A 19,974-nucleotide genomic window follows, 5' to 3' on the forward strand; every position below is an offset into this window, starting at 1 on the left:
TGTGTAAATAAAAATTCAGATTAAATTATTCCAAAAGATTTTTTCTGCAGTGAGCTTTTCCTTTCTGCATGTGCATTAGCTATGGGAACCTGGTGGTCAATCAAAGGATGATCCATCCCATTCTTTAAAGAGATGTAGAAAATATAATTGGATTAAAAAGAAGTTACAGCCAGGTGCTGGAGAAATTGAATGAGTCTTGAGTTGAATTAATTGCTTTATATGAATTTCTTATTGAAGTAATTCCTTAAGTTGCACTTGCTGCAGAGACTGGCATTAGATAGAGATTATTTTTCATCTCAGAAGAAACTGTTAGCAATAACTGCAAGACATTTTGCCCCCTGTGGTATGAGAAGGACAAAGTTATATCTTCTCCTAAAGCTCTTAATTCCTCTTCAGGTCAGCTTAAGGAGAATTATTCTCACTCTTAGTGAGAATGGTGTGTTTAACTGGAATTGGGTGGCAGAAACATTAAAAGAGCCCGTTCTTAAATTATTAATGTGTGGTACTAAACACAGACTACCTGACAGGTGAATACCTGAGCATAGATGAATGACAAGTACTGCCTTAATCAGTAATGAATGGTAGTGAATACAGAGCAGTCTATGCAAATGAAACTGTGGGCACAGGGCTGGTACATGTTTACATTCCAGAAAGGAATGGATGGAGGACGTCTCCAAGTCAGGATGTATCATGGGGAAGAAGTTGCACTGCCCAAGTGATTCATTTTCTGTTGGGTTTGCATGTGCAGAATGGGCTTGATACAGGCAATTGGTCACATACAGACCTGACAGACCAAGCATGCATATTCTCCAGGAAGGGCAGAGTGACATGAGGCTTTTTGTGACAATGTAGTTTGGTGCCATCAAGGCAATGTCCATATGAATGAGGTAAAGAGGTACTGGGGAGGAGCAGGAATCCATGGATCTGGTTGACTGTATAAACCCAAGAGGTATGTTTAATGATTTGTATGAAGAAAATTATGTCTTAAAAGATTTCCAGACCAATTACAAGAAAAATCAGCGAGCTAAGGAGTTATTTCTGATTGAAGGGTAGTGTAGTAGGATCTTGTTTGGAGACAAATCGAAAACTTACGATTTTTTTCCCCCACACTTTCAGGGACATACAACCTCTTCTATTGATCCATAGAGCTGGGTATTTGTTCAGGCATTAGCATCCCAATCCTTGTTGTCTCTTTCTCCTTAGAACTGACAAAGTACGAGGAAAAGACTACTGCCTTGACTATGTCTCATTTTTGTTCCTAGTATAAAACATTAAACATTCTCTTCTTAATTTTAATCCCCAAGTGGTTTGGAGATTACCCCAGCTTTTTTATTAGATATTCACATACCAGTTCTCATTAGTCCATGGATCTCAGTCTAAACCCTGCTCTTCCTTTTGTGTTGCCTCAGAGGAGCAGAAGGTACAGTTCTATGAAATAGCCTAACTATTCCGAAATTAAAAAGGAAATCCTTTTTTGTGATGACAGATTCTTGAATTTAGCACAAGTTAGGTTCATAGTGCACTGAAAACATAGTTTTCCATGCTGAATAATATTGTCTCATGCTTATATTTCTCTCCTCATTTGCTTTAATTGTAAACACATCTGGGTAAAAATTAGGTTTTGCTGCTGAGCACTGTAGACTTATGATTCTTAACTAGGGATGTTAGACACTGTCCTAGTGGAGTATCTACAGTAAAACTTTAATTACAGCTGTTGTTCATAATACTTCTGACAGTTTGATCATGGTAAAAGCTTAATAAGATTTGCTTGCACTGTGAAATTCTGTTTGAAAAGAAATCTTCTGTTCAGTAGATTTGCAGTTAGTATGAATGCAGGGGTGGTGGTGTTTAATTTAGTAACAGAACTAAATCCTTTTTTTTTTTTCCTTCTGTTAACATGGTTCATGCTGAGCAGAGTTAAGTGCACAATTTCAGTTTATTCATTCTCCTTCACCCTGACTGGGTTTGATAATTCACCTGTAATAAGAGTTTTAACAGGCTTCACCAGTCTAAACTCAGGGAGGCACATGGCTGTGCACCAGGTGTTTCTGGGGACTCAGATTTTGCTGCTCAGAAAATTACTTGGAGGGAAATTCTGTCAGAGCTTTGTTTCATCTGGAGTTCATGATGACCTGGTCAAGTTTATGTAAGTGATGGGCTTTTTCAAAAGGCTTTGTCTAAAATCTAAAGGTACTGATACCTGTCTTTTGAAGGTTCATATATTGGTTACTGTAAATACAGTGGTAGATGCTGTAATGTAATAAAAATACCTTGTTATATATCTATCTCTAAATATAATTCTGAGACATTTTACAAATTACTGTTGGGCTGTTCATATTTTATTGTATGGTATGTGTGCCAAGACACTGTATATCAGAGTGATAATAGAAAAGATGTCTATCAGACTGAAAATAGAACATTTAGAAGTGAAAATTTTCAGTTACATTGATACTATTGATAGCCTTCAGAATGTGCTGTGCTAGCCATCATATGCTTGTAACTGATTTCTCAGAATTACACCTGTGAATACAGCTTGAAAACATTTCTAGTTGCTGTTTAAAGTTAAGGAGATCCGTGACTTTGAGGTTGTTTTTCTCTTTTTTAATTTTTTTTTATTCTTATGGAACATCTAATGTTAAATTTGCCTCACTATATTTCTGTCAAATGTCTCTAAATATTGCCCAGGTTGTTTTTTCTTTTGTAACTAGAAATTTTTGTATTCGGGGTGGAGAAAAGGAAAATCTGCTTTTATACCTGTGGGGAGGGGTTGTGTGTATGAATGAGTGATAAGGGAAAATAAATTACAAATATGCAAAAAATAAGAAGTCACTTGGTTGACCTACGATCTTTTGCTTTCCTGTTTATTCTTAGATACTTCTTTCCTTGTATTTTGTGTGTACTGTCATGCAATCAGGGCATATTCCTTAACCTTTCTGTGTAATCCCTGTGTGTCTGTGTTTTTGCATTATTACATTTATATCTCTAGACATTGATGTCTCCAGAACAGGAGTCATCAGAGGAACAAGGGAGATCTGAATTCAGCTATTGCTATGATTTTGTTTTTGCTCATGAATTCTTCAGTTTAAGGTTAGTCATCTTCCTCCACAAGTTGTTCTCAAGTCACCCAAGAAATATTTGTCATCTCTCCATTTGAATAATATACATGAATAGAACTATGTATTTAATTACTTCCCATTTCTTTGTGTTTTTCATGAAAATTCTGCTTGTGAAAATGTATATGCAGTTCTTAATAACACCTTTAAAATCAGGTTTGCTTGAATTACTTTTTTTTTTTCTATTTTATGTTCTGGTTTATGGTAGTTCTGTGGTTTTGACCTTTTATTAGCTTCCCTTGTGAACTTTCTTTCTCTGTATCTGAGCTAAGTCATAGCTCTCTGAAGTTTCACTTTAATATCTCTGTACCTGAAAACTCATTAATGTTTAATATTCATAGATGAAAAGTGAAATTTAATGTCTCCATGGATTCTAATATATATTAAACTGAAAATTTAATGTGTTTCCATTTAGACTCTTCCCCAGATCTGGGGAATTTAGAAGTTCAGATTTTTTTCAGTGTTGAAATCTCCAGCTAGGAGAAGAGGGGGACTAATAATATTAATCCCTGTAATTGTAACAGTCATCAGTAAAAATCAGTTTTTAAAGAACAGCTACTTCATGGTGGTAGCTGTCATAATATAATTTTTCCTCTGTGTGTACATGGTAATAATGGCCTTGCTTGTAGAGAGAATTGGTCTTTCAGGGAGCCCTGGAGTTTGCCTCAGAGCCACTGAAGCATAGCTGGGTATCCGCTCTGCTGGGGAGCATAAGGACTCTGAGTTCAGCTAAGGTAGTGTGAAGGGAATAGAAGTGTTTTATGTTTATGCATAGAGACTTCCCAAAGACAGAAGGGAGACTCTCCTGAGCTCCCAGCCCGGCCTGGTGCAAGCCAACCTGCAGGCAGAGGAGAGCCTGCTGGGATGAAAGGTTCTGCAGGGCAGGGGTTAACTGGTCCTGCAGCTGTGACCCAGCAGGAGTGTACTGCCTGGAGTTTGCTGGAAGCTGGCCCTCAGACAGGGGTCATCAGAAGGGTCTGTCACACCCTGCTGCTCCTCCTGTTCTCCAGGGGGAGTGTAGTAACATTTCTCTGGCTGCCATGCTTTCTGCAGCATTTAATGGCTCTTGAGCACAGACTCTGCGTGAATTCCTTGGTGCAATGCCACAGGATGGTCTGAAGTACAAGATGTTTGGATGCAGTAACTAACATCAGCACTCTCAAACTTTAAAGGTAACATCTGTAAGAGCTGAGAGTACTGATCAAAATTAGGATGACTATATTAATGCATGTAAACACAAATTTAAATGCCTAGCTTTGGACATGGGATAGGTCCTAGTTCTTGAAAAACTGGACATCTTTATCAGGAAGTGAACTCACAATGGAAAAGAACTATTTTGCATTTTAAGGACTTTTTCAAAACTCCATATAAGTAGTCCATAGCAAAGGTGTATATAGATCTTCTTCCAAAAGAACGATGATAATTAAATTTATTACTCATCTTCATTGCTTGTTGTGAGTTTAAAAAAAAAAAATCCACATAAAAAGGATTTTATGTTTAAAAACTTTCCTATCAATTTGGTGTCTATACAGTACAGGGGGGAGAAGAATTGAAGGTCAAATCTTTGAAGCTGCATTTGAGTTACAGTAGCTTACACTGCTCAATGATGTGTAACCTTCATTTCCTACCAAAAGAGTGGGAGATGAGGAATTAGAAATTAAAACTCAGTGTATCAATCAAAGCTGTTCACCTTACTTTAAAATGCTTTTCACATTCTGGCTGTTGATAAAATTAGACTTAACTAATCACAGTACTCCTTTTAGTGAAATACACTGTGATTGGTTTTTTAATTGAAAACTATTGGCATGAAATGGAAAGGTCGTTTTAAATGGCATTGGACAGAGAAGATCATCAGTTTGTCCAATATCAAAATTTTTTGGTCAGAGAAAAAAAAAAAAAGAGGTGATTGTTTGAATTTGAACCTCTCATAAGTCTTCCCTCCTTCTATTCTTATTCATGGGAATGGATTTCTTTGCATATGTGAATTCTTTAAATATGCTCTCGCTGCTAGGGAAAAACCCAACATTTATTCAGGCACAACCAGAAGTACAAGATATGTTTGATCAAAATTGCTAGTGGTTTGGTAATTTTAAGTATATGAGTCCTGTTGAATTTCTGTGTCATTTTAGGTTTATAACATAAATTAATCTTGACTATCTTAATTATTTATAAACATTTCAGTCATTTGTCTGCTCTAATTAAGAGAATTCGCTGCTGCTTCGTAAAAGAGTATTAGGTTGGATAGGAAGTATGAAGTATTCATGAAGCACAACATGGGTATGCAAGGCTATTTTATTCTCAGGGAAAAAGCATGTTACAGTAAATAACTTAATCTAGCTTATTTTTACGATATGTAGCCTCCTGTTACTTGTCTTAGTTCTTCATCCATTTAGTAATCATGTTTCTTGTTGGTTTGTTTGGGGGTTTTTAATAAGCATTTTACACTTGCTGTTCTTAGCCTTATCCAATTACTAACAAAGTAATGCTGTTCTCAAAGTTTTGTATATTTCAGGGTCAGCAAGAGCTAAGAAGCAGTTGAAAAAATAAGAGCATTTAATCTAGGAGAGAAAATAATTTTCATGTCCATGAAAATGTAGCTGCTAGAAAGGAAATATGTTATTCTTGTCCCTGGTGAAAAGAACAAAGAAATGAAAGGCTTAAATTATGGCAAGTAACGCAGGTTAGATGAAAGGGGAAATTTCCTAATTGCAAGAATAATGAAGTATTGAAGGAAATTGCCTTGAGTGCTTGTGCAATCTCTGCTATTGGAAATTGGCAAGGGCAGGTATGATTTAGGCATACCCAGTCCAGATCTGAGGTGGGGTAAGATTATACCTCGAAGGAACTTTCAGATGCATTTTTATGATTCTGCAACTGAATGTTGAACTTCACAAAAAAAATCCTTTGAATTTTCTGTAGTAGTCAATTTATTTTGGTGTTATTAATTTACCTGTACTTGCAATTGAAAGGTGAGCCAAATCTAATCTGGTTTAATATGGTAAGATATTTCTTATATCATTTTGTTATTGTTCCGTTGCTAGAAAGTAAGAGTGAAAAACTTTTTCTCACATGAAGGGAGTATATTAAACAGTGCTATTTTGTAAATTCTCCGTCAATTTACTTAATTTTTAGAGAGTTACCTATAAATAGAAGGAAGCGTGGGAATAGCTTGACTTAAAAATTCTTACAAAAAGGTAATAATTGGGGGACTGAGTACCTAAAAGGTATGGAGCTAAGTCAGATTGAGAAAGCACAATTAGACCTAAACAGAAAATAAAGTGAAAATCCCAAAAAACAAAAAACCAATAATAGTAGTAAAAAGAGATATGGTTAGACTGGAAAAAAAAATGCAATATACATGCAACCTGACTTTACATAGGGAAGTTAAACAATGTCTTCAGCTCAGAGCTTAGGAACTGTTTTAAGCAGATGAGTCTCAGACTTCCATGATCATCTGTGAAAGTGTGCAACTAACAAAAACTTTAGTGCCTTTAGGTGCAAACTTCATTATGCTGGAAGCACTAGGAAGACTGTCTTTGGTGTCAGTAAATCTGCATTGAGTTCACGCAAAGCACAGAAATTGTCATGCTTCCAAAGACCTTGCAAGAGGTCTCCTTATCAGCTTTGTGTTAAGATGACTGAACAAGGATGTAAACCTGTCAGTCATGTTTAATCGGCTTGTTTTCTGCAGCAGCCTGTGGACTTTGTTTGAAAATCTCTTAGACAATGGAAATTACTATCCAGTGCCCACATAGGAAAAGAATTCTGAGAGATGGAGTATTAATGCATATGCTGCAGCATCAGAAAGCCTGCTGATAAGAGTGTTTTCTCTCATTTGTGCACATTAGCTTAAGGTCTTCCTTAAAGTGCAATTATTTTCCAACATGGGTTCATTACTTTAGTTAACTTAACATTGGGGGTTTTTTTCTTAATTTGAAGTTTATGTTACACTGGATTTAAAAATTGATTAATAATGCCAGAAGCTTGAGCATTCTCCAGATAGGTGCCTATGGAACATGAATTTTGTTGTGGCATAGATCAGCAAGAAACAGTAAAAATACTATTCAAACAAATCGTATTTTCCCTCTACTGTTTCTAAAAATGTGCAGACAACGACATAAAATAAAAAGTCACTGTATTTCACCTGTGTGCTGAGCTGCTTCATTGTATGGTCATGCAACTGTAGAGATTACAGTTTAAAGCTCATTAAAATACTTGTTCAAAAATCTAGTACTTTCCTTTTTGAACAATTAAAAAATTACTCCTGGAATACTATTAGCTTCTACATATACTTGAAGGTGTCAAATTAAGTTCTACTTGTGTTGTAGTCAAAAGTATAGAATAATCTGTGTCATTGCTATAGAAAATTTTTTTTTTTGTAACAAATTTTTAAGTTGTGCTAAAACATTCTAGGTAGCAAATTTGGCTAGAGATAGTTTCTGCGTCTGACCTTTCTCTTACAATCCTTCTCCTATAATAGAATGTGAAAAAACTGAAAAAAAATAGCCATTTCTACTGAAATTATTGATCAGCAACAATAATTGGTAGATATATTTTCTAGTATTACTGGGTCTGCTGGATCACTGGTTTCAGGTTTGCTGCAAAGCTGTTATCAATTGTACCACAGAGATTTGAACAATGTTCCAGTTATGCTGCAACTCATATTTTTATAAGAAGTGGACGAGAGGAGGGGAAAAAAAAAAAGATGCTTCTGAAATTATTCTTGTTACTTCATGAAGCAACGCATAAGTTGAATTTTTTCCCCTCATTAGGGGGAACCTGATTGTAGTGAACATTCTTCATTGTTTTTAAAATCACTTTCCTAAGAGAGAACACTCTTATAATAAAGGAAATTCAAAGGCAAATTACATCAGAACTTATCATAAGAAAATAAGATTTTTAATCACCACTAAGCAGATAAAGCAAGAAATGGATTCCTGCTTAAAACACCTGACATTTGAATCCTGAAAAAGCACTTTTTATGTTAATTACTGGTGTAGCCAATGCAAAACAGCATGACAGCATAGTAAAAATCAAAAGACATTTTTCTAAGCTTCGGGAAAAATATGCGTATGATGAGTCTATTAAGAAAAAGCACTGTCATCTCTTTATTATTCAGCCTTTTAGAAATTACAGAATTACTAACAATGCAGTTATTTCCATGAACGTAGGGTTCTGTTTTGATTTTTGTGATTTGGTATGGTGTTGGTTTTCAGTTTTGTTTGGTTTTTTTAAGGAGAATAAGGCTGTTAATATATAGGAACACACTTAAAATGTTCTGTATCCATGTATACTTAAAATTTTCTGTATCCATATAATTAAACAGCTCAGAAACGTAGCATATAATAAACTCTTCCAGGAGTCACTCAAAGCCATTGTTTATATTGTTCACCAGAATAGTCTTACAGATATTTTTTGATTAAAAACCAACCAACACTGGCAAAAATCCTGCTGAGTTTCTTCAAACCCCTTCCAGGTCTTTTGATGTTAAAAATAATTTCTGAAGAAGGTAATTATTAAAAAAAGATACAGCATTAACATGATTTCAAGTATGATTTTTAAACTTCCTGAAAAGTAATAGTTTAATATGGATGCAAGCTCTTCTGCAAGCTGACCCTATTGTGCTGTCAAAGTCATCTTCAGTTGAAAAAGAAGACTTGGAGGAAGCAGTACATGGGCAGCATGTATTCATTTAGGTCCATCATGAATGCTCTTGTCACTTGAGTTTGGTTTCTTTTCCTTGAATTAGAAACGGCACAAGTGAAAAAAAACCAAGAAAACATAGGTTTAGGTGTTTTAGTTATTGAGCAAATCTATCAGCAGCTTCGGTCAGCAGGTACAAAGAGATGGGAGTTTCATGGTCCGTGGAATACTTGTTTATTATTTCTGTTATTTTATTTTTCAGTATTATCCTTTGAGTCTAGACTCTACCCCCCGTCCTACAGTCAGTTCAAATTGTGTCATTTGGAAAGCCAGGGTTCACTGCCAGACTTTGTAGGGCACCTTTGGCAATTCATGATGTTTCATATTCAACTGATATGGAGTACAAACTCCTCTGGAGTTCTGTGCTCATGTATTAACTTAACCTTTTTTGCTGCAGTTTTGTGACCTGAAATATATAATCATAGTGCAGCAATAACAGCTTTTTTATACCTGTCGATAAAAGTCTCTGTAATGAAATGCTTGGGGAGCTTGGCATTTTCTAAATAACATTATTAACAGCTTTGATTTGGAATTGATGCCAAGATGCTACTGGGTTGTCCATGATAGTCTAGAATCTACAAGCACAAAAAGTGTGGTACAAGTGTCTCGAAAATGAAATAACCTCAAGTCATTCAGATGTCACAGACTAAATCAAGTGCTGCCCTTTTTTTGATGTGCTGGGCTAATTATTTCTACTAATGTAAATGTCAGTGCAATGAACACTTATTTGCTGTGGCATAGCAAATAAGTGGCACAGGAAATCTGAGCACATGAAGAAATTCATCATGTCCTGAAGTCTCTATTATATGGCTTCAAGCCAAGGATATGGAAAACAATCCAGAGTCACATTTTTTAAAGTGTTTTAAAAGTACATAAAAATTGAGTAAAAATAAAAAGCTGTAATTATATCACAATGTATTTTGATTTTTTCATTATTTTTGAAATATTACAAATTTAGAGCCTTTACCACCTTTTCTTGATAGCAAATAGTAGTTCTCTACATTTTACTGGCCAACCTTGGCTTCATCATCAGTGCCTTTCCGATGGGCATCCATTTTGGCAGGCAGTGGCTGCCCAGCAGGGCGGGCAGAACCAGTGGGAACTGTCTGTGGATGGCAGTGAGACCTGGGCTCCCCCTTGTGCAGGACCAGTGGGAACTGTCTGTGGATGGCAGTGAGACCTGGGCTCTCCTTGTGCAGGACCAATGGGAACTGTCTGTGGATGGCATTGAGACCTGGGCTCCCCCTTGTGCAGGACCAGTGGGAACTGTCTGTGGATGGCATTGAGACCTGGGCTCCCCATTGTGCAGGACAGCTGCTGCCCACCCCAAAGCCTGCCACCGCATGTACTGCAGCCACTGCTCCCCATCTAGAGGGACAGAATCCCAGAGAAGGATCCAGACAGGAAACATGGAGCTTCAAAACTATCAGCTGATATTTTTTAGGCCATGCTGAAATAATGCCTGCTTCTGCTATCCTTAGGGAATATTCATGGTGGATCCAAATTGCTACATCTGATACTTGGGTTTTATGGTGATGGGAGCTTCACAGGCACTTAAGGGCTGTATTGTACCTGTTCCCTGTGTGTGGTACTCATACACAGATCTCAGTTAAGATATGGGCCTTTTTTGTTTTTTAGTCTAACACTGAAGAGATACAGGAAAGAAGAGCCACCCAGGCAGTGTTCAGAGTTTAAGCATAAAGGTGTAGAGATGAGATACCATGATGTTTCGGGTTTACACCTTTTCCATTGATCACCTTTTCCATTACATCAAGCACTTAATGAGGGGAAATATTATTTTGGTTTTCATCTTTCATTTCCTCACCCAGTCACTGCACTGGAATGTATTTTGCTTGAGAACTTGACTTCAGATTTGGCTGTGTAGTGCTAAGATTTCACTTTGATGATCTTGTCCTAAAATGTACCATAATCAGGAGAAGAGGAAATCTTTCAAAACAAATTGTCTTCCAACTGCTGGGGATGAAGATTCATGAGAATGTCTGTCTTTATATACTTTTGATAATACCAGAAGAGAAATTTGGTAAATGAACATACTGTGATTTTGCAACTGATATATAATGAACATATGGTCTTAAACCCAGTGACACCATTCGTTAAAAAGTTATCCTTAATTTTATTTTATGAAGGAATGAATTTAATTGCTCAGTGAGTTCTGGTTCTTTCATTATCTTTTTTGATCAGAGTGGTTGGTCAGAGCTTAGAGTCCTGAGAATGATCTGTGTTAGAAGGGTACAAAAAAAGTAGTGAATTATGTGTTTTGCACAACACTGTTTACAAACACTCTACAGAAGCTTTTATTCCCAGAACAAAGAGGAATCAAACAGTAGTTATTTTTATGCTTCTCCTGAAATATCCCCAAAGGTGTCTAAGTACTTCTTCGCTGCCTTTATTTCCCGTGTGTATCTTTTCCTGAGTGTGAACAAGCACTTATGTCCAAATAAGAATATGTCCTAAAATTCATTAAACAATTGGAAGTGGTTATGCTGATCATTATATAATATTTTGTTAGTGCAGTATTCAATTATATGTTGGTGTTTAGTAAAATGTCCCTAGAGCCAGTGAGCAAATCTTCAGGCTCAAAGTAAATCTGTAATTTCTGTAATATCTTTTTTTTTATTTTAAAGGTGCATTTCCATTGATATATCCTCTTCCCTTGCCTGAGTCCCCTCTAATTGTCTGCCTCCACAGAGTGAAATTAAAAATAAATGAGTAATTCAATGAAGGCACTTGTTTCTTAGTTCAAGCTTTCAAATGTCAAAGTAGAGAAGGTTTTTTTTTTTCTCTGAGGGATCTAATAGTATGTGAGTGAGTTTTTGGTAATAGCTCTATTTTTTGTGCTTATCATATTCTCTGTAATTGAACCAGATGTTAAGTCTTCTCTGGAGGAGAAGAGTCTTCTCAGTTTATGTAGTACTGGATCAGTCTTGCATCCCAAAAGATTTGAGGTCAACGTGAAAATGAAATAGTAAGGCAGATGCTGTATGTAATGTTCCTGTAGGTGGGTAATCCCTCTTGGACTGAAACACTTAAAAATGTGTAACTCAGAGGCACACACTACATGTAACAAATGGTCGGATGATAAATTGTTGTAGGATTTTTTTGACAGTCAGTCAAAATCCAACACTTTGTATGCAATGGGATATTTGCTGTTGTAGTAGTTCTGCAATGATGAAAATGGTTCATGAGATCAAGGCTAAGGGCTATAGGGACAGACTGCACTATTTTTGGGTGATATACAGAAATGTTTTGGAGGGGAAAACCCTGAGTATGTTTCAGCTGCTCAGCAGAGCTGGTTTCTCACATACATGTATTGATAAGTCAGTAAAGAATATATGTAAGCTTTACTTTTATGTTAGGATGAGGTACTGGGAAGAAGCAGGGCAGGTGTGCCTGAGTCTTCTTGTTTCTCATATCTTGGTTTCCACCAGAAAGAAGGCTTACTTCATGTGTAGGAAGGAACCATAATGTTCTAAAGTCATGGTTTCCATTTCTAAGGCCATTATGTATATAAAGAGACTACTAGTGTTCTTACAGGCACGGGTAGAACTAACACTTCACACTATCCGTGAAGTGTTGCTGCCATTTAACTACATAAAAACCCAGGATGTGCAAATAACAAATGTGTATTTCCAGAATACCATGTCTCCTATGATGTATGGTCAGTAATTTGCCTACACAGAGATAATAATCCTTGATAAATTTTTTCTTTTATGGATTGGAACCCAACATAATTTGGTTATTTGTTTAAACACCTAAACACATTTTTGTGCTGAATTTGTTATGAATTGTATAGCATAAATTAAATAATTGTGATCTGTTTATACATTAACTCTAAAATGAAGAATTTCTTTTGTTGCCTTCTTTAGCATTTGTACCTATGTTCTGTGGTTAATTTTATTTCACTTGAGTCCATCAGTTTATGGTTAAATATGTGTTCAACAAAAATTCAGAAGCCATATTTTTTGGCACACTCCATCTTTTGATGTCATATTCATCAACTCAGAACTTGTCATGCTTAGATGGGTTGTAGAGTTGTATGGGCTTTCTCATACGCTTTTTTTCAAGTTGCAACACTTAGTGGTTATTATTATCCAGCCATTACACCAGAGAGTCAGCCTGTGTATAACTAAGCCAGAGCTGCTTCTAGTTTCATGCTAAACAGTTTAAATTGTCAAGGTAGCAAAAAGGATGGAGAACTGGCAAAGAAATGTATGTAGGGAGAAGACAAAAGCTAGAGTAAGAATACCACATTATTTTTCTTTTTTTTTTTTTCTTCCTTCACAGTTAGAAATGCTTTAGAAATGGGAGCTCTTCCAGTCATTATCATCTGGGCAAAAGAGGCATGTAAGCATATTTAGAGTTTTACAATGGAGCCTTTAACAGTTTTAAAAGATTCCAGAAACTGTGTTTTAAGGTCTTTCAAAATGCAATTTGTTTACCCTTAGGTAGAAGTGAAATGGAGTAATCCATTTTCTCAAATTTTTTTGTATCTTGTTAAGCAATATAGCAACTTGAAAAAAAGAAAAAAAAATCATTCAGTTGCTGTCAAGGGAGATATTTAGTTGAGGGACCGAAGACAGCTCAGATTTCTTCATAGCTAAAGAACTTGCGCTGCCAAACTCTTGCTCTTCCCAGAGAGTTTTTCTGTGTAACTCGACATCCCTTTCTAAGCCCTGTTTCATGCTCACTGCACAGGTGAAACTGGTGTGTTCACAGAGTGAATTTTGTAAAGTCCAGTCCCTGTAGGGGTCACAGAGCTCAGTCAGCATTGAGGCGGTGCCGTCTGAGTACTGGTTTCACCAAGTGACACACGAGGGCATTCTATTGAATTCCCCTTACACTGAAAGGATGTTAGAGCTGAAAAGTTGCCATGGTACAACGTGAGGGAGTTAAGGGATTTATTAAAAAGAAATCCCAGCAATCCAAACAATACTCTCAGTAGTTAAACCTCATCTTCTAATGGCACCAATACAGTGGTTTGTTTCCTCTTTTCTCCCAGACAATGTTACCATTCCAAAATATGAGCCACAGCAAGACTTCCATTAATTTTTTTCTATCATATGATATTTGGATTTATATTTGTCCTTTTGCTAGATTAATTTTAGTGGACATGTTTATTTAACTGTGTTATGCTTGCAAGAGTCTCCTGGTACATTAGACTTGTAAATGCTATCAGGTAGAGTAGCTGTGTGTAATTAATATTTTTAAGGAGCAATGGCATCAAAATGCAAATAGATAACCGGAAACCAGCTGTAAACTCTACTCCTCAGCTTTCTTTCAGTGTCCTGCAAACTTGCCATTTAAGTAACTACTTTCAGGGAAGGAAGCTAGCACAGGAATTAAAGGTCACAAAAGTAAAGTTTATCTTGCTTTTGATAGTTTAAATAGTCATTCATTTTTGGTTCCGATTATTCACACCAGCTGTGCCCATACTGAGGAGGGTGCAAGTTTAATTACAGTGATTCTGTCTGGGTCTGACTTTAAAGAACCAGTTACTGCTTCAGAGTAGATTTTTTTAGAAATTTGTGCTTAAAAATCATGATTAATGCTGTTGCAGCCTGTGTTATGCTTCTGACTTTAGAACCCAAGCAATTTCATATTACTATTAGAACATTCGCCTTGCTTGAACTCAAAAATTATTGTAACTAATGATTTTATTTTAATAACATGAAAGGGTAGACGTTTTGATAACCTGACATATTTTTATCAGGATGTGTTAAGTTCTCCAAATCTTTTATGTGTGAACCTCTGACTTTTATCATATTTAAATATGTCAACAGTAGTTTCTTGGAAAATGTCTGCAGAAGTGGTAACAGAAGAATAAACAAACTAGATTGCAATTTGGCATTATGTAACATAAGTTACCTTTAATACTAAAATTTAGAAATGTAGGCCATACTAGCCAAGTGTGATGGCTTTTCCTCAGTATTTCAGGGATTTGATGGAGAGCACTGAGCTCATGGCACTTTGCCCTGAATATCTAGCATTCTCAGCTAACCAAAAGCAGGTATTTTCAGCATAAATCTTTGTCAGCCAGGATTTCTAGCATCCTTTGCTTGAAGGTAACCAGTCATGTCTGGCATTCCTAACTTCTTGCTTACAAATCCAAAAGCTTTTGAAATCCAGTTTAAGGATGGCTTAGCAACCAGATCTGCATCGTGTAGCTTGGCGTATATTTGTCTGTCCTGGAAAAAAGAAACCCTGACTGAGCAGAGTGGGACAATCTCACTTGGAGCCAGTGGGTGCCATCCAGTTCTGTGCAGCCAGTGGTGTAAAATCAGTAAGAGTATGGGTGAGTCCCGTGTTCTTTGGGTTTACAAACTTCAAACATGAAGGGCAAAGCTTCACTATTACACAGGCATGAGATTTTTGCAGGGCTTTCAGTATTTCCTAGAGAAAGGCTGATCAGATGTTGTGTCCCTGGAACTGCTGTTTGAGTGTGTCGTCTCATAACTTTGAGAGCATTTCTAGCATTCATTTCATATGTGCCTTTTGTTCTGGACAACTTACAGATTTAAACCTGTAATTAGCAGAGCTACAGTTTACATTTTATTCTTATTAGCAATGAATCTACATTTCATGTACTTGTAATTAATTATCATAATTTTCATAAAAATACTAGCTTTTAGCAGAAAGAATCAAGGGGTGGTGGGGGGGAAGAGCTCTGGAAAGATAATCTAAAAGCAGTGTTTACTTTTACTCAGGTATTTGTAGTTTGGAAAGGAGAAGTTAGCTTACCAACTACACATTGTATGGGGGTTTCTTTTCTGGGTATTCTGTGGGGGTGTGTTTTGGGGTATTTTTACCCTTACTGCTTATTGTGAAGATCTACAGGATTTGAAGGAGTTTTAAGAATTTCTTTGCTCTGGGCCTTTGATGCAGTCCTTTACCCTTGTGTGAATAACAATAACTTAGTAGCAGCTATTAAAAAAAAACTGAGCAAAAAATAAAAGGGGAACATAGTAAAGTGCAGAGTAACTACAACTCCAGTCTTGCACAAGTGATACTTTAAAGAAAAAAAATCCAAGCCCTTCATGTGTTGAAGGATAAGGCAGTTTTGAAACCTGTTCAGTTTGAGTGGTCCGTTTATTCTCCATGAGCTTCTTGCCAAGCAGTCATATCAGAACACTGCTGAAAAGAGAAATGTTAAGCTCCAGACGTTTGATATACTTCAAATAATTTAGTTTGTCAAGAACTAAATTCACTGTGTGTTCTCACAGTATTTAGAAAAATAACTTCATTTGTCATGGTAAAGTTTCGATATTTGCATCGAATAAACTGAGCATGGCTGCTGCCATAATATGAGGGTTCCTCTGTAATAACATGAACCACTTGTGTATGTATATATTTATTTGTTTGTTTATTTATTCTTTTCACAGACACTTCCTTTGGGGCTGGGAGATGGACAGCTCTTTACCTGGACTGATGGCCTGAAAAGGAAGGACTGGCATGATTATGAAAGCATTCAAAAAGATGCAATGCGTTCAGGTATACATGAGTTCAGAACAAATTGGAGTGGTTTGTTTACTCATTCTTTCTCTCTCTGTTTATTCTTTGAGTCCTTTAGGAGGCATTCCTAAGAACTTTTTTTTGATTACAGCAATGTCACAAGGTCATCATGTTCTGAATTGAGAGGTCAGACCAAGCACAAAGAGGTTATCTCTGAAAGTAGCCAAGTGGCAATGTGTTCCCTGCTGGTAACTATATAATGATTGTACAATCAACAAAAATGTTATCAACAAATTATTTTCCCTGTTGAAGTCAGTTGTCAGACTTTGACCAAACAGAGTGTTGGTTTGCAAAAGGACATATGTTACAAATAAAGCCAAATCATCCTTAAGTCCATGAACAAAACCTGAGTTGAAGACCTATAGCTGCCAAGAACCTTTGACACTTCTACCATTCTATCCTTTAGTCTTGCTAAATTCTGACAGTCTGCAATTATTTGAGAACGGGAGAAAATTGTGTTTGCAAATAGACTGAAGGACACTTTGTTACAGTGAGTAATGTAATTTTAGTGTACCTTCACGTGCTGCATCCCATACATGCAGAGAGTATGGTTTGTGTTCCTCCTTCTGTAATCAGAGCATGTTCAGATTTGAATTCTTCTTTTACAACATAATATACAACTATTCAACATAAGATGAATTAAATTAGAAGGAAGGAAGGAAGAGAAACAGCAGTTGAATTATGCCTTAATCAGTGTTTGAAAGTCATTATTTTACAAAGGCCAATCTACTATTGTAAAACAAATTACTCTGTCTAGATCCCACTGTCTTAAAACAGCCAAAACCTCCCCCAAAATATCTCTATAACTGAATCTCATTGACAGATTCATTAGACTTGGTAAGCACTTAATTTTGCAGGAGCCTGAGCTAGTAAATTATTGCAAGTGTATGTTAATTTTTTAAGCTATTTTTCCCTTTCTCTTTTGAATCTTGATCACTAACTAAAAAAATTATCATTTCCTCCCCCATGTGCTTAGGAGGTAAAAAAGGTTGGGAGGAGAAGCAAATTATTCTCAGCAATTTGGTAGTTGTCAGATCAATAGCTTACAAATAGCTCCAAATTGCTAAGTGTAAAATGACTAATATGTAAGAGAGAATGTACAAAGTAAAAGCAGCATGTATGTGGACACCTACACATATGTGGGGAATATCATTGCTGGTTGGAATGGACGTGCATGGATGCTTTGGCAATGTACTTTTAATTTCTAAATATGTAATGTGGACCCCATATGTTTTGGACAATAGCAGTAATACTTATGATTGTCTTTTAGCTAGCTTAAAGCATTGCCAATGTAAGGCAAGCCATTGCATGAAGTTGGCTGAGAAACTGAAAAAACATGTTAAGTAGCTTTGCAATTCCTGGTCCTAAATCTAACATGATAACTGTAGTAGCATGTGAATATTAAGATAGTCTGACTTATTTACATTTTTTTATTTTACCATTTGCTGAGTTTGACATTTTAGAGATATCTTTTAAATTATTTATATTTGTCATCATTATTGAATAGATTAAAATACTTTTTAATCCTCTTTTCTTTGAAAATCACAATATGGTAATAGAAATGCAAAGCTAGAGCATCTCAATGCACTCTTTTGGGACATACTATGTAATCTTTCTTTCTAATAACATTAGCTGAAATTATTAGGTAAAACAATTAGTTAAAAACTAATAGTTTTAACTATTAGGTAAATAAATAGTTTTAGTAAATAGTTTAGGTAAATAGTTAACTATTAGTTAAAAATCTATCTGAAAACATGATTGAAAGGGCTTCTCAGCACATTTCAGGAAAGACAGTCAATGCTTGTTGTACAGAAAAGAAGAAAGGAGTGAAGTATTTTTTAATTCAGTCTGGCTGTTTATCTGTAAAGCTTACTATTTCCTAAGCACTGAGAATGTGGATTTCATAATTTGTAATAATGGAGAGGTACTGATTTCTTCATTACTACTAGTTACTACTATTACTACTACTACTTTCGTGCCTACTACTGTTTCATGGACAGATATTTTGATCCCTTGTCATTCCACTAACTAAAACCTGTGTTTCTGAGTTTGAAATCAAGAGCAAAGCCTTTTGCAAGACATGCAGAAGAAAAAGGTATTATTTGTATTTATTTTAAGCATTTGTTACTTCACATTTTGTTGGCATGGTTATGCTATTTGAGAAGGTACTTGAAGGGAAGGATGGAGACAAGGCTTTACACATAGCCAGAACTTAATTTAAAGGCACTCTCAGAAGTCTTTGTAAAGACTTCAAACCAGTTCTAACAATATTAGTTGATTAATCTTGATAGAAAAATTCAAGAAGATAAGGAAGTGCTGTTGGGTTGCAGAAGGACTAATTGTTATACTGTTGGTGGAACAGGGCAGTTACCTAATTAGTTGCCAGTTATTCTAGCCCTGATTTACGTGATGTCAGAAAGGAATATATAATGACTCCAATACACGTCTTATCATCTTATCAGTACAGAATAGATGTAGTGAAATGAAAATTAAGTTTTTCAGTCAACCCAATCACTTCCAAACTTCTCAGAATATTACTCTGTCATTAGCTCAAAACCAGTGACTAAAATATGGCAAAAGGAAAGCAAAAGTTAACCTTGAAAAAAAAAAAGAGTAATTCTTATCAAAACAGTTATGATAGATACTTTGGAAGGAAGGAAAAAAAAAAGAAGTTAAATTGCTTCCATTTTCTAAAGTGAGCCATTAAGTCAGTCAGATATTACAATGGAGTAGGAGGGAACAAAATAAGCTAATCAGAGAGACTGACTTTATTGGAGTTTATAAGTCATGCCAGCTTTCTGACAAGAAATCAGAATTTAAAATACAACCTGTTTCTATTAATTTCTTTTCCTTTGGGAATACAGCTGATGACATGCCTTGATGAATAATATGCTTAATTTGCATTAAAAATATGAGAACTGTAAACAAATGCAAATCCTACATCTGTCAGTTTTTGTTTTGGTAAGTAATAAACAATGTCTTCTGTATATCAGAAGAATGATCTTTGGATTTCAGAGTGGTGCATGAGCGCAGCCTGCGTAGCAATGACCCAGGTAGCTCCTGGTGTGTGTATTTGCCCAGCTCCAGCAATGCCTGCTGTGTCAGGGCACTGTAAATCTACCTGCTCTGTGCAGAACAAGGAGTCTGAGATCCCTCAATGCTCCCATGAGGGATGAGATTCACAGGAGAGAGCTGTGAAAGCCTAAGGTAGTGATCCAGAAGCATCCATGAGAAGACATGATGTTAGTTTCATCTCTATGTTTATATTTTGAAAGTCCTCAAAAATCAGTCAGTGTCATTGTTCCTCCATTTCTGAAAGTCATTTCATCTATTTCACTCAAGAAATTCTCAGCTTTATTATCAATTACGAGTAGTAGCAGTAATGACGAATTACAGCTCTTCTCAGGCAAGAGGAAGGATTCATTTGTGTGATTCCTGGGCTTTTAAAGAAGAGCAGACTGAATGTTTATGTTCAAATATGGTTCTATTTCTGATGATGACAACTTATTTCTAACTACTAGTGATAACTTTTTCAATGTAAAGTACTACAAAAGGGTAGCAGATTGAATAGAAAAAGGGGAAAAAATAAGGTTTTATTTCTGAAAGCATGCAATCAATTCTATCAGTT

General features: G+C 36.0%; 1 protein-coding gene across 1 annotated transcript in view; it reads left to right on the plus strand.

Annotated features, from left to right (window-relative positions):
* Positions 1-19,974, plus strand: part of GALNTL6 (polypeptide N-acetylgalactosaminyltransferase like 6) — a 427,616-nt gene that overhangs the window by 142,164 nt on the left and 265,478 nt on the right. Inside the window, exon 2 of the mRNA XM_030239539.2 lies at positions 16,217-16,325. Within this exon, the coding sequence (XP_030095399.2) occupies positions 16,217-16,325 (109 nt within the window). The remainder of the gene's footprint in view (positions 1-16,216; positions 16,326-19,974) is intronic.

This window comes from Serinus canaria, chromosome 4 (assembly GCF_022539315.1).
Source record: "Serinus canaria isolate serCan28SL12 chromosome 4, serCan2020, whole genome shotgun sequence".
NCBI lineage: Eukaryota > Metazoa > Chordata > Aves > Passeriformes > Fringillidae > Serinus > Serinus canaria.